Raw genomic sequence first — 14,868 nt, forward strand, 5'->3', positions numbered from 1 at the left:
CGAAGAGGATTGGTGCGAGATAGACAGCGAATTTGCGACATACTAGACGGCATTGCTAGATGGCTTGTGAGAACTTGTTGGATGCGCTTGGTCTTCCATAATCGAATCAGTCCCTGTTCCGGTGCCATGGTCGGTCGTTTGTCCCAGCAGAAACCCTTTGCGGATATATATCACTGATGCAGCAGCTCGATCCACTGAAAGATAGGCACTACACGTCGATGGTGGGCGGTAGAACAATTTAGTATATATCCAAGTGATCAATTGCTGCAAATCAATATATATAAACTGAATCTCCTGTCTTTAGACCGTATATTGAACAGTACTTAGCATTTATCTCCCTGATTTACGTTTCAGCTACATGTAAGAGATATTTCCCCTGGTCTAGATATCAGAACCACTTGTAGCCCAAGCTGCACGTCGAATGCTGTACTCCTACTTGGCTTATAACATGCGAATCGAAATTTCCTATACCAGCCCATGTATAATATGAGTTATAGCAACCTCTCACAGTCATGATCGAAATGTTAAAACTACACCTCCGAAATGGCTGAAACTAGAACTAACTAGATGGTGTCTCGGGCATCATGTGCCCAATTGGGATAGTAGGGCAAGTGCCATCTAACCCCTTGTTTAGTCTGTTTGGCGCGTGACGCGCATTATCACGTGTTGATAAGAGCGCGTTTACATCCATGAAAGGATGCAGTGATGCAGGGAAATGAGAAGAATTGCCTACGTACTTCTAGGTATTTATCTCTTTATTACTAAAGAACCTTTTATGTAAGACCTCAATACTTCTGTACAACATATAACTATGAATAAAACCACAGTGCCTGAAGGAGGCTCAAGTAAAAAGTGCCTCGTGGAACCTAGGCAGGTGCTTGCAGCTACTGCGGTGGATAGCGGCCACTATGAACTTTGGCTTTAATTGGCTCTTGGTATTTACCGCTTTTATCTCCGCCTTTTTTGAAGTAATTTCTAATACTGCGCATAGAGCACTTGAATTGGTATGTCCACCTTTGTACGAGAGGTTTCCATAGATGTATAGTGAGTTGGCCAGTTATATAGAAGCAGAATAGTGGACCGATTATACGGCCTTTATACTTGCCGATCTAGGATTTAGATATTTTGAATGTCCAGTTCATTTAAGGTAATATCAAGGTGATATTACCATGAGTTGAAGGATGTTTCAACTCATGGCTTTTTTGATCTCTTTTTTCAGGTCTTTTTTCAGGTCTTTTCAGATGTCTTCTCTAGTTTATTCCAAGAGTCTTTCAAGATGTCTTTTTAGATCAACAATTTTCTGCTGGCAATAAAAGTCAACAGGGCCAAAGTCATAGTGGTCGCTATGTAGCGCGATAGATGATGACATCTTGGGCGAGAACTTCAACTCCCCCCGCAAGGTGAACACCTCGACCCCGGGGGCCAGCTAAACGGTCGCAAAGAGTATCAACACTCGTTCCGTCTCCATCGAGTCTTTTGCACTATAAAAACAAGGGCTCTCTCATTTCTGCGCTCGCCATTTCTTCGCCCCCGAGGTCTCTAAATCCGCTCCGTCATCCACAGATTCTCCCCGGTGAAGCGTCGATAGTACTCGATGTAAGTCTACATCCTCTGCAAATACCCGGATCAGGTGGCGTAAAGACGCAGTATGATAAATTGTTTCTATGCTTTCTTTCTCTTTCTCACTGTGTCATCTGCCACTATCCGCTTTCTCCCGTGCTGTTTGCTGATGAGAACCCAAGTTTCGCTGACTGACTCTCCCAGAACACTTTGCTCTCCATCCTAGGCGCCCATTTGACGTTGCAGCTCTGTCGATCTTGGACTTCGCCTTTTGTCCTAGCAGCTACACCCATCACCGTCGCTACTCTACCACGCTATCAACGATCGGGATAATTTGGTCAGATATCTTGGTCTCGGAAGGTTTCATGGTCAGCGCCAGGTGCCCTTGAGCCATGGCTTCTTCGGCCGATCAGTCCAAAGAGGACAAAATCAAAGACCTGCTAGAAGATCTTGATACCTACAGATACATCTACGATGACCTCCTCGCCACGCGCGGTGATTGTGAAGAAGCAGACGAGCTTCGTGATACCATCAGAAAGATGGAAGGCCAGGTTGCTGCGCTACTTGGTGATACCGTTTCCACTCCCCAAGCTGCCCCGACACCACAAGTTTCGTCGCCCACTCCGTCAGTCCGGACGCCTGCGCCTGCTCCACGCATGGCGTCGAATGCTTTCACTGGAATCCCCGGAGATTCATTTGCGTCCCCTCACTGGCCTTCGGCTGCGCCCTCGCCTTTCGCGACCGGGTCCCGCCATTCGACAGTGCCGCCAGCGCCAATCATGCAGCCTTCTCCAGATAATTCTCGTAAACGCCAGCGTCCCCTATCTCAAATTTCGCTCACGACACAGGGGTCGTCAAAAAGGATTGCTCCCTCGCAGCCTGAACCTCGCAGATCTCGACTCGACGCGATAGATGCCGAAAAAGATGCTCATCTTGCGGAGAGTTATCGCACGTACAAGCAGTTCATCGAAGCGGCAGGTGACAATGCAGATCTACTAAAGGACCTCCAGGAAGAGCGTGATGAGCAGGCGAAGTTGATTGAAGCAGAGTTCCAAATGGAACGAGATGCGGAATTGGCTCGCGCTCTCCAAGCCGACGAGGATCACCGTCAACTCCCCATCGAGGGCTTCAATGAGCAGGATGCATGGGATATTCCAGATCGCACCCAACCGGTAAAACTTGAACCTATTTCATCAAAAGCCATTTACGCTCCTCAAACATCTGCCCCGATAGCCCCATTCAATAAACTCACTCCATTTAATTCCGACGATGATCTTCAAGAAATCACAGCTGATTCATTCAATTCTCGATATGGCAAGCAGCCAGCCCGCCAACCCGGCTCCTTCAACTATCCCCACACGTCTTCTCTCCCTTCGCCATATTCCAAATCGCCATACACTTCAAACCCACCCCATCCTTCGCAGATGCCATACCCCTCGCAGTTGACATACCCTTCCCAAATGACATACCCCTCCCAGTTGTCATATCCCTCCCAGTTGACATACCCCTCCCAAATGTCGTATCCTTCCCAAATGACATATCCTTCCCAACTAGCCTATCCCTCCCAGTTGTCGAGTCCCTCAAAAATGTCATATCCCTCATCATCAGTTGCCTCCAGAGTTCTGCCCTGGGCGCGTGAGCCTTCACACACAATGCCGGGTGCATTTGACAAGTTTGAAAAGGCCTTTGACGTGATTCGCAACCAGAACGAAATATTCGATGATGATGCTGACATAGTGTATGTTCCGCATCTTTCCTTTAATTTAGCTTGTTCTGATTTTAACTCGTTCAATATAGGGCCTACAATGAAAAGGAGTTCCCTGAGGATATCAAGAATCTGCTCAGTGGTATCAAAGACATTCGGGAGGCAACTAGAGCGGACAATGAGGAGACACCAAATTCGCTTCGAGTCACATTGATGAAGCACCAGAAGATCGGCCTGAAATGGATGAAGGCCAAGGAGGAAAGCAGTCACAAAGGAGGAATTCTTGCAGATGACATGGGCCTCGGTAAGACTATTCAAGCGATTGCGCTTATGGTTGCTCGTCCATTCGAAGATGAAGACCGACGCCCGACCTTGATTATTGCGCCCAAGGCACTTATGGATCAATGGAGACTCGAAATTCAGCGCCATGTCAAGCCGGGAAGGCACCAATTATCGGTTTTGATCTACCATCAACGGCGCAGGCCCTGGAAGGAGCTCAAAAAGTACGATGTCATCATCACGACGTTTGGTACCATCACTGCGCACTACAAAACATTGCTCGAGGCGGAAAAGATGGCAGAGGAAGGGCATAATTCCTCGGTGATTCAAGACCGCAAAAATGCGGCGGGACCTCTCAATCCTGCCGCCAAGTGGCACCGAGTCATCATCGACGAGGCACAGAACATCAAGAATCCAAGTGCGAAATCTTCAACAGCGTGTTGTCGACTCAATGCTACATACCGCTGGTGTCTGACTGGTACGCCCATGATGAATCGTCTGGAAGATTTCCAGTCCCTATTGGGATTCCTCCGGATTCGGCCTTACAGCAACCCAACAAAGTTCAAGGCGGTTAGTACTCTCTATAGCTCACTGTTGAGGCTTCTTTAGCTGGCTAACATTCATATTTCATGCAGGATTTTGTGAGACGCATCAAATCTGGTTGGGGAGGAGAGGATGTTATGAAGCAACTCCGCGTCCTAGTCAAGTCTGTCTGTCTCCGACGTACAAAATCCTCCAAGATTGATGGCGAGCCCATCTTGCAACTCCCACCAAAGGTCACCGAGAAGGTCCATGTTGTGTTCGATGAGAGGGAAAGCCAGGTTTATGAGGAGCTCAATGCAAACACTCAAAGGCAGATCACCCGATACCTCGACTCTGGAACTCTGGGCAGAAACTACAGTCATGTTCTGGTTCTACTTCTCCGTCTTCGGCAGGCATGCTGCCACCCACTCCTCATGCAGGAGTTCCGAAACGAACCTTCCCCGTCTATCCCAGGGGTAGACAAGATCGCCAACGCCAAGCTTCTGAGCGCTGCTGTAGTGCAACGTATCAAAGAAAATGACGGCGAAGAGGATGGTACTTGCCCTGTCTGCATGGACAGTGTCAAAAATGCAACTATCTACATTCCATGTGGACACCATGTGTGCTCAGAGTGCTGGATCCGCATTTCTGACTCTGCAACTGCAAATGGAGCCATCAACCTCGAAGACGATGGTCCAGCTGTGATCAAGTGCCAGAATTGCCGCGGAGTTGTGGACCCTGCGAAGCTTACCGACACCAATGCGTTCAAGCAGGTTCATGATCCAAGCTCAATTCCCGAATCTGACGCCGCAGACAGTGACGTCAACGGGGCCAATGACGACGAAGACTCAGAAGCCACAGCGAGCAGTGATGAGTACGACTCCGATAGCTCTACTGAAGTGGGCGAGGGTGGATCAAAGAAGAAATCGAAGTCGAGGTCTCTGGCGGAGCTGCGAAAAGACGCCTTGAAGAACAAGGCCGAGAAGAAGAAATACATTCGCCGCCTTGAGAAGGGATGGTTCCCCAGCACAAAAATTACCAAGACGCTGGAGATCCTCCAAGCCAACGAAGACCGCGGTTTAAACGAGAAAACCATCATTTTCAGCCAGTTCACCTCCCTCTTGGATCTTCTCGAGGTCCCCCTGGCCCGCCGCGGCTGGAACCACACCCGCTTCGACGGCAGCATGAACCTGAAGGAACGCAATGCCGCCGTGACGGCTTTCACCAACGACCCCGAATGCAAGATCATGCTCGTCTCCCTCAAGGCTGGTAACTCCGGCCTGAACCTCGTCGCCGCCTCGCACGTCATCATGTTCGATCCTTTTTGGAACCCGTACATCGAAGATCAGGCTGTTGATCGTGCCCATCGTATCGGGCAGGTTAGAGAGGTTTTCGTTCACCGTCTGCTTATTGAGAATACCGTCGAGGATCGCATCGTTACTCTCCAGGACCAGAAGCGTGAGCTGATAAGTGGTGCTCTCGATGAGGGTGGTACTATGAATGTCTCCCGACTGGATGCGAGGGAACTTGCTTATCTCTTTGTATGTTTTTACCTCTACATCTTTTTTCTTTTTCTACATTTACTGGACTCTTTGCTAACCACTTATTCATAACATAGGGTGTGAGAGACTTGTGAACATGCTTATTTGCATTCGTTCTGTTTGCCGGAGATGATCTCGATCTCAAAGGCCGGAGATAGTCCGATCATATGATTGCTATTTTATTTCCCGCCATATCCAAGTAATGGGTGTTTGGCGCAGAAATCAGCTGCTTTTATTACGTTTTTCGTTTTGCTTTTTTTTTTCGGAGGCTAATGATTGCTATACCCTGGCGTTGTTCTTTTGTCTTGTGGAAAGGGCGTTGTGCTTTTCAATAATTTTCTAGAAGCCAGCCAACCTTTGCAGTCTTTTAGGAAATTTCCTCTTTATTACTTGTGTTTCCAGTGATTTCTAGTATTCAACTCAATGAGATTTTCAGGGATCTAAATGTATCTGTTTGAGGGTGAATAGCTTTTCGTAGAGTAAAAAAAAAGAAGTTTTAAATCTTGTTGAAAGAGGACATGCTTTTTTGGATGTGCTCATTTCGGGGAGGAAAAAAGACAATTGGGATGTGAGTGTCTAAGCTACTAAGGTTGGGGGAAATCAAAAAGGAAAAAAAATGCATGTCTTCAAACCACGACTATCCCCCATCCGCTTTCATTGTATCGTGATTTCGGAGAACAGACTTTGCTTTTGCAGTGCAAAACCCAAACTAAAAAAAAATGGCAATCCCCGGGAGTCGTATACTTCCTGTCTCCCGTCGGTTGTGAGATGGGACTCGGGGAAACGTGGGGGAGAACAGGGGATCGCGACTCCCAACTTTCATTTCGGAAACTTCGTGGACCCGTCGTTGAGCGCACCGATTTACAGGTCGGCATCGTCCTCGTCGGGAAGGGGCTGGTTGGCGGCCTCCTCCATCTCCTTACGGTAAGCCTCGAGCTGCTTCTCGTCGACGGTAACCTCGGGGGGAGCAAGGGCAATTCCGGCAACGAAGTCCTAAAAGATGATTAGTCAGTTTCCATCGGCTCATATTCGAATCAAGGCAAAAAAAATGACGTACGAGCTGGGGGTTGCCGACAAGCTTGCGAGCGAGCCAAAGGAAGGGCTTCTCGAAGTTGTAGTTGGACTTGGCGGAAATGTCGTAGTACTGGAGGTTCTTCTTGCGGTGGAAGGTGATGGTCTTGGCCTTGACCTTGCGCTCCTTCACGTCGACCTTGTTACCGGTGAGGACGATGGGGATGTTCTCGCAGACACGGACGAGATCACCTAGAGGTTGGTTAGTCAAAAATGACCTGGGTCGCTTCAGCGATCAAAGAAAAAAACCACTCACGGTGCCAGTTGGGAACGTTCTTGTAGGTGATACGGGAAGTGACATCGAACATGATGATACCACACTGGCCGTTGATGTAGTAACCATCACGGAGACCACCGAACTTCTCCTGACCAGCGGTATCCCAGACATCGAACTGGATAGCACCGTAGTTCTGTTCAGGTCGAGTTAGTTGAAACGATCACACCATGGCACAGTTCGAAGCGGGGTTCTTCGGCGGGGTAATAGCATACGGTGTTGAAGTTGAGGGGGTGCACCTCGACACCAAGGGTGGCGATGTACTTCTTCTCGAATTCACCAGTCAGGTGGCGCTTGACGAAAGTGGTCTGTTGAGATTCACAGTGTTAGTAATGAAGTCGCGGTGAGGCGGGGCCGTTGGGCAGATATTTAGTATCGTTGACAGGCGCGGGGGAAGAGGGCGGCCGTGAAATGCAAGCTCAGTGTGTCCATGAATATCACGAGACGACCATCGCTGAGCAGATGGCTGCCACTCTGAGCCTATGCCCATCGACGATCAGATATCGAGGCTCGAATGCGCTTACCTTTCCAGTACCACCGTCACCGACCAGGACGAGCTTGAAAGTGGGGGTCTCAGCCATGATGTAAATGGGTTAGAGAAGAAACTTGAAGAAAAGGAAGTTTCAAGATTTCGCGCCGTAGGGATGGGGGCGGGTTGTTGATAGAAGGGGAGGGGTGAAAGAAGGGGAATGAATTAATAGCGCTGGATGGAATTTTTGCCCCGTCGCTGCGGGTCACGTGCGTGTTTGCCTGAGGCGCTCTGACGTAGTGTCAACATGGCGCAAACATAATTTGAAGTTGCTACTTTAGATGACAAATTTTATTGCAAGTCCAGGGATCATGTCCACGATGAACTCTACTTGGAGTTGCTCTCTTATTGGCTTATTGGATTAAATTCTGGTGGTCAGGTCTTCGCCTGCCAAGTCATTTTCAACGCCGTTGCGATGCATACGGTTTCCCAGTCTCTCTTTACAGGAACCCAGGTATTTTGTGCAAATCATGCAGAAAAGACGTTTCGCATTAGTCATGAGCAGTACATATCATCAATGTACATGGTAGTAACAAAATCTGGTTATGCTTGTTAATCTGAGCAGAAGTGTCCCACTTTTTATAAGGGAACCAAGTGACATCCTAAAAGGCCACGGCCGCCCCAATTCTGTCGAGGAGTGAGCTGGAGGTCCAACTCCGTTGTGGTTTCCGTGTTTGCTTCATGCTTCCGAGAGACTTTGACAGATACTGCGCGCTGTAGGAGGGTCAGACATGTAGGTGATTTGACCGAGGGGCAGAGAACCGGACGTACTCCTTCATTTTCTTGGACCACTTGCGCGACCTTCGAAAGGCGCTCGTGATTCAGCCAATTGATATTTCCGAAACTTCGAATTGCATCGCCAACTTTCAGTCCCGCCTGGTCTGCTGGACTTCCCGAAACGACGCTATTGACCTTAGCAAACGGTGTCCCCGACGCAGTGTTATTCGTCAATAATTGCACAGCTGACGGGACGTTGGTGCCATTCGTAGTTGGGCTAGCGCCTTGCGAATTTTGTAGGTTGGCGAAATGTGCATGGACACCTTTCTCGATAAGTTGCATCACCTCCTTGTGGTCATTTCGTAGGTGGATAATGCGCACGCGTGTTGTGCGAACTATACACTCTCGGTTTAGCGATATACTCATCGGCTAGAGGGTGGTAGGGGTGTACCTTGCGCGATGTCGATATCATCACGGGGGAAACCGTCGAAGGTGGTGAGAGATGAGGTCATGCGGACTCCATGCTGAAATGAAAAGGCTTGTTAGAAAATGCGATAAGAACTTCCAGGTCTAAAATCTCACCGACTGGAGGACGCTGCTAAGAGCTGAGAGTTCCGCCTCGATGCGTTCTTTCTCCTGCATCAGATCTGGCATCGACAATTTGGACAGATCTCGGGGAGTACCACCGGACACCGGTCCAGAGGCAACAGTTGGAGCGTGAATGTTATCGTTCATGATGATTGTTGAGCAAAGAAAGTGAGAGGAGGACAAGGTCAAGTGGGTCGCCCTGGAGCTCCCACTATTTTATATAAGCGGCGATGCTTGGCGTTCGAAGTATACGACTTTGACGTCTTTCAAATTGAAAGCTTCACTTTCAAGAACATCACACGTCAATACCTTATCTGAAAAGAAAAAAGCTCATTAAATGTGTTATTTCAATTCCAGCTATCCCGCTGCCTCACCTCATGACGTATATGGGTGGGATTAAAATTCGCAATCTCTCTACTCTGTGTACTCTGCGTACTACCTGGATAGCAGTTTCCCCTGTTTTCTATAAATGTACTTTCCAATGTCGAATATGTAAACGGAGTCAGGTACTCCCCGTTGCTCTTCCCTCGCCATGAAGTTCGATCCCGTTGTTTTGAGCAGTCGGTTAGGTCCGCCTCTTCTTTCTCCATGCCATCGGAACCTGAGTCCTATATTCTATTGGGCGGGGTCGCTGTTTGGGACCATGGCGGACCAAGATGAGAAAAAGTTTGAAAAAAAAGCCCAGCTGGATGATGAATACGAAGAAAAGTTCGAGAGTAGCGGTGGAGTGAGTCCGACCGATAAGTCAACTTCTCGTCCATTCAAGAAATGGATGGACAGCTTTCGAGGACGGAAACACGAATCTCCCACAATCCAACAGCGGTTTGTGGAGGGCTGGTCAGATTCATCTTCTCATGGCTCGCAAGGTCACCAATCGAGTACATCCGACTCATCGCAGCTCGGAACTGTCCAAACAACCACAGCAAGCATTGGAAGCCAGAGTTTGATAAGATCGAGGACAACCATTCAAAGCGCAACAAGCCATAGCATACGATCGGACGTGCGTCATTCCGGTGACAGCTCTCAGCCAACCTCAAGTCAACATGCTGATGAGGCAGCGGAAACACGGGCCACCAGACGGCGGCATATCCTACAGGAACTTGTTGAGACTGAGTCTGATTATGTACTTGGTCTGAAGGCTCTTATCGGGGTAAGCTATTGAACTACCTCCCATCCCTTAGTTTGGTGCTGATGTGCTCTGTAAACGCACAGATCCTTACAATATTTGAGACGAGACGCGAGATCTATGACAACATCCAGGAGATCCTCGAAATACATGAACGCTTTTTGACCCAGCTTCAAACGGCATCTCCCATGTCAGCACCTCAGGCTCAACAGGCAGGTGCCTCTGAGCTTACATCTCGGGGGATCACTAAGCGTATAGGGAGCATTGATCTGGGTAGTTTAAAGGGTCTGCAACAACGATCTTTGAGGACTCGATCACTCAAAGCATCGGTGAATCGGCGCCTCATGGCACTCACTGCAGAACCAACCGAGGGACTAGAAGTTGCCCGTGAACTTGGAAAATTGGTAAGTATCGGTATACCAATTAGGATTACATCTACTGACTGGGCATTTGATAGTCATTCTCATTTCCTGCATATGACAGATTTTGCAGCAACTATGAACTATTGACACAGGATGTTGCTCTCTTACGCCGGTCAATTGCAAACTGGACAATCTATGATCAGGGAATCGAAGCACTTTCAAAATCGGTTGCATCCACAGAGCGACGCAGACAAGAGGACAACAAATCAATGACATTAAATGATATGTTAATAAAGGTGTGTAAGTTAAATATGGTGGATGGTTTGACCGTTGACAAGAAATAGCCTATCCAACGTCTGTGCAAATATCCCCTTGTGCTACAAGACCTGCTCAGGTCTACCCCTGTTAGTGATTGTCCATCTTCCCATGACGGAATCCAACAAGCTTTGGACAGTATACGGGTGCTGGTAACCCGTATCAATCTGGCAGCTGGAAACCCGATCAACAAAGATCGCATCGACAAGACAATCACTCTGCAGGGTAAGGTGGATATTTCGAAATCGGTAGGCAGCACAATATCTTCATTGATGAGTTGAACCTTACTGAATATTTTGGGTAGCAGGCACTCCAGAGTATATATAAAGACCTGGGCCCGTTGGCCATGTGTGGTGTGCTTCATGTCACATATCAAACGGCGGAAACCACCAACGGGGAGTTCATGGTTTGTGTGCTTTTCCAACGCTACATTCTCTTCGCCAAGGGAATTGATGATCAGCATCGACTGGAAGCAGTGGCCTGTGTCTACCTGGATAGTCTCAAGATTGATACGCTCCAGAATGGACAAGGTGAGTAGCTTTCTCCTGAGATTTATACTTTTAGTATATCTAACCCATCAGGGCTGTATTCCTACGGATGTATATTTTCATGGAAGCTTTTGTTTGAAAACCAAGGGGAGAATTACGAATTCGTTCTCAGTGCATCATCGGCAGCGGAAGAAAAGCAATGGAATACCGAGATTCTTAAAGTGTCCACCGCTTTGGTCGAAATGGGTCAGCCCAGGACGTGGGAGCCAAGAAAACATTCTTTCTTGGCCCTCCAACTGTTGCCTCTGGACCATGTTCAATACACAGTGTCTTCCTTGGCGCGGAGGTCATCGATGGATTCAATGGCAATCTCCCGCAAGTCCCGCGCTCAACATGTAGTCATCAAGAAAACACATTACCCGCGCCACACCGAAGAACCAGTCGCACAGCCTGAAGGCGAGATTGAACGGCCCAAGACACCCGCTGACCGCTCCACATTGACATTAACAGCTCGCCGCATTGACCGAATTCGGCTGGAGCGACTGATCTCGGGTGTCTACACTGGAGACCTCCTTCCATCGCCAGGAATGGTCCTTGGAAGGGGTGACCTCTTTCGACGTGGTCCGCTTATGAGACGGCTCAGCCTTCGCCCAGGGTTCACTAAGCGGTCGAGATCCGTCGGCACCTTCCATTCAAGAAGAGGATCGACTGAGATGCGCTCTGACGAAGAGAACGAGAGAATCGACAAGGAGGCAGTAGACAGCAGCGAGATAGGGGAGGATAAAGGGGAGGATAAGGAAGTTGAGTGTGAGTTGCCTCAAACACCCACCACACCTCGGCGGTCCAAGACATTCCTTTTCAGAGGCTCACCCAAAAACCCCACGTCATCTGTTTCCTCGCCTCGCAGCGATAAGCGACGGAGCCAGGATGGAAGTGCCGAGTCATCCCCATCTTCCAAGAAGTGGTCGTCTCCAAAGAATCTGTTAAGTGCCTTCACACCCAAGAAGGTGAAAAAGACCCGCTCTCATGCTGAGTGAATTCCCTATTGTTAGATAGGCAAGTGTTGTCTTTTGAGATGGTTCTGGGAGAATCGGAGCATTGGGAGTCAAGGAGGCATTATAATTAACCCGAAAACGTAATTGTGGCTTGGACTATTATCACTAATTATTAATTGGAATGCAAGAAGATCCTCCACTTGGCATATTGAGAATTATCCCCACGTTTGGCGTCACAGCGGATCCCACAATGAGCAGGGGAGCTACTTATGACGTCGACTGCTGCAATAGTTGGCAACTCACCGTGTGCGAAAGTGTAGTAAAGCGAGAGACTAGAACCACCAATGACATATAATAATATCCACTGTGATTTAATGTTGTAGATGAGTGTAATTAAGTACACCTATGTACTTTGTACTTTGTATGTGAGCAAAATATGCGGGCAGCTTCTTTTTTTATTTGCATCAGCTCATAGTGTGACGTCACCAGTCATCATCACCTGAGCTCCCACCCGAGCAGCTATTAAACCACCAGCTTTTACCCATTCATCTTCATTCTCATTCAACATTTTCCCTTGATATCTTCAAATCTCTTCAATCTTTTCAATCTCTTCAATCTCTTCAAATCTCAACCTCTACATCCTTTCAAAATGGCTCGTGGAAATGAAACCGCCTCCAAGATCTTCTACAAGGGTAGCTCCGATGACTTCATTGTCTTCGTCGAGGACCTTGAGATTCTCCAGAAGTGGAAGAGTGACCGCAGCGTTCCCCTGACCGAAGTTCTGAACGGTTGGAAGATCTTCGTGACTCACTCGTAAGTGTTTTCAGCTTCTTTACCACCACATCATATCATTAACATCTGGATGCAGCCACGGAGCTCAGGGCGTCCTTGATACCGCTAGTCAGGCCGCTCTCCAGAATGAATTCGGCACAACTAAAGATGATGAGTGCATGGTCAAGATCCTGGAAGGCGGCGAATACCAGGCCTCTACGGTAAGTGTTTCAGTTTCATGACAAGTGGATCAATTGTGGAGTTCTATATACTAACTTTACTTCAACAGGCACGCGAGCGTGAGGGAAGCAAGAACGACTCCAACGGCAGCCGCTAAATTTGTCCTTTACTTCTTGCGGGGTCAATGGGGAGACCAGGCAGCCGTCAATGTCTCATTGGAGCACACCCTGGCCACCTAACTCCCCTCCTTTACCCCTCACCTTGACCTCTATTTGAGATATCCACATTCCTCGATCGTCCCTTGTATGGCACTTCGGCGCATGGTCCTTTCGGAAACGTCATGTAACACCCTCTATCTTCAGCTCTGGAATGGGCTTGGAGGGAGTGTTTGCCGGTTCTGGGTTCGCATCTTGGTACTCACAGGCTTCTGCACCTGATATCATGAGATAATGAATGATGAGCGACTTCACTCGTCTACAAATAAATACAAACAATTTTTTTCCAACTTCATCTTGAACATTTCTATTTGTAAATCTGTTCATTACATTAGGTAGCAATGATCATAGCTCATGATAGTATATGGTACAGCGACATCATCTATACAAATGAAAGCAATAATAAATCCCAAACTCCAGATCAAACCTCATCCTTTACAACCACCGAATCCAACCCCCTCTCCCCTCTCCTCCTTACAACCCAACTCCCCAACTCCGCCCAAACAGCCTCCTTCTCCGCAGGCTTCATCCCGGCAGCAAGCCCACTAGTCGTTGTAGCGACAAAAACTAACGCACCATCCCAACCTTCACAACGACCCATGTTCTCCGCCTCCGCCTGCCACCCATACCGAAACTCCTCCTTCCGAATCCCCCTCCCATGTCTAACCCGCCAAACAGCCTCCCAGATACCTTTCCCAACAAGACAGACAACCTCGGGCCTCTGAGCCGCAACCTTAGCCTCGAGCACAGGAACACCGGCATCCATCTCCGCGCGACTGAGCATGCTCGCGTCGCGCGTCGGCCGCTCAACAATGTTCGTGTTGCCTACGCTGTACAGCGCGGGAAGCTTGTATGTGTCGGCTGGTATGTGGCGCATACTTGTTATCCCCGATGAAAAGAGCAGTTTCCAGAATAGGTTTGATGGGTGTGCGTAGGCGTACCCCGTTATTCCTGTCATTATTCCCGGATTCACGCCTACGAGTAGGAGGATCAGGTTTGGGGGAATTGTGTCGCGGAGGAGGGATTCTGTGGCAGATGGGCCGGCGATTGGAGGTGTGGTTGGGGTTTTTGGGGTTGCTGTTCTGCGCTTGCGTTTGTTTGGTGATGGGGACGGGGACGTTGTCGTTAGGATTGACTGTGAGCGAGTGGTGCGTGGGTCGGTAGTTGTAGTTTCTGATGCTGTTGTCTGTGGTACTGTTCTCTTTCGCCTTGGACTGGAGATGATGCCCTCTGCTTGACGTTCGGTAATGTGTGGTTTATATTCGGCCTCGGAGGTGTTTCTGCAGCCTCGCGATATAGTAGCTCGAGAGGCGGTTGGGGGTTCTCGTGCTGTGGTCCCGCTATGCAGGTATTGCTGCAGTTTGCCATTGAAGCTGGTGATTTTGTTGACTGGGACATCCTCCACTGTTTCAAGGACTATCTCGTCTTCCTCGACTTTGGGTTTTGTTCCTGAAGACGGAGGCATTTTGTTTTGGTGTCAGTTATATTGGTTAGTTCTCGCTCCCAAGATGCTCTGAGGTCTTCCACGACATATAAACAATGTGCAAGGCATTTATATTGGATCTTCTGGGTCTTTTAATGTGGGAATGATTGTCAAGATGACGTGTTTATTGGATCTGGATAGACCATC

The 14,868-nt window shown here is 48.5% G+C and overlaps 6 protein-coding genes across 6 annotated transcripts; 3 read left to right on the forward strand and 3 right to left on the reverse strand.

Annotated features, from left to right (window-relative positions):
* Positions 1-1,952: 1,952 nt before the first annotated feature.
* PEX2_053790 (Helicase, C-terminal) lies at positions 1,953-5,702 on the forward strand (the record flags this gene model as incomplete). The annotated part of the gene is made up of 4 exons (XM_016742653.1): positions 1,953-3,298; positions 3,358-4,114; positions 4,180-5,607; positions 5,685-5,702. 4 exons carry the CDS (start codon positions 1,953-1,955, stop codon positions 5,700-5,702), a joined length of 3,549 nt encoding a protein of 1,182 aa, XP_016600904.1.
* Positions 5,703-6,468: 766 nt separating this feature from the next.
* On the reverse strand, positions 6,469-7,533 carry PEX2_053800 (Ran family GTP-binding nuclear protein; the record flags this gene model as incomplete). The annotated part of the gene is made up of 5 exons (XM_016742654.1): positions 6,469-6,600; positions 6,665-6,870; positions 6,935-7,088; positions 7,168-7,260; positions 7,477-7,533. 5 exons carry the CDS (start codon positions 7,531-7,533, stop codon positions 6,469-6,471), a joined length of 642 nt encoding a protein of 213 aa, XP_016600905.1.
* A 527-nt stretch (positions 7,534-8,060) lies between these two features.
* Positions 8,061-8,933, reverse strand: PEX2_053810 (putative 26S proteasome non-ATPase regulatory subunit Nas2; the record flags this gene model as incomplete). The annotated part of the gene is made up of 4 exons (XM_016742655.1): positions 8,061-8,195; positions 8,253-8,593; positions 8,650-8,722; positions 8,781-8,933. 4 exons carry the CDS (start codon positions 8,931-8,933, stop codon positions 8,061-8,063), a joined length of 702 nt encoding a protein of 233 aa, XP_016600906.1.
* Positions 8,934-9,318: 385 nt separating this feature from the next.
* PEX2_053820 (putative Rho guanyl nucleotide exchange factor) lies at positions 9,319-12,114 on the forward strand (the record flags this gene model as incomplete). The annotated part of the gene is made up of 6 exons (XM_016742656.1): positions 9,319-9,936; positions 9,999-10,316; positions 10,427-10,570; positions 10,619-10,837; positions 10,894-11,119; positions 11,171-12,114. The coding sequence occupies 6 exons, from the start codon at positions 9,319-9,321 to the stop codon at positions 12,112-12,114; spliced, it is 2,469 nt and encodes an 822-aa protein (XP_016600907.1).
* A 607-nt stretch (positions 12,115-12,721) lies between these two features.
* On the forward strand, positions 12,722-13,180 carry PEX2_053830 (SBDS family protein; the record flags this gene model as incomplete). The annotated part of the gene is made up of 3 exons (XM_016742657.1): positions 12,722-12,885; positions 12,941-13,064; positions 13,133-13,180. 3 exons carry the CDS (start codon positions 12,722-12,724, stop codon positions 13,178-13,180), a joined length of 336 nt encoding a protein of 111 aa, XP_016600908.1.
* A 479-nt stretch (positions 13,181-13,659) lies between these two features.
* On the reverse strand, positions 13,660-14,703 carry PEX2_053840 (mismatch-specific DNA-glycosylase; the record flags this gene model as incomplete). Its single annotated transcript, XM_016742658.1, has 1 exon — positions 13,660-14,703. The coding sequence occupies one exon, from the start codon at positions 14,701-14,703 to the stop codon at positions 13,660-13,662; it is 1,044 nt and encodes a 347-aa protein (XP_016600909.1).
* Between the last annotated feature and the right edge of the window lie 165 nt (positions 14,704-14,868).

Source organism: Penicillium expansum (assembly GCF_000769745.1).
Source record: "Penicillium expansum strain MD-8 chromosome Unknown contig174, whole genome shotgun sequence".
In the NCBI taxonomy this organism is placed as follows: Eukaryota; Fungi; Ascomycota; class Eurotiomycetes; order Eurotiales; family Aspergillaceae; genus Penicillium; species Penicillium expansum.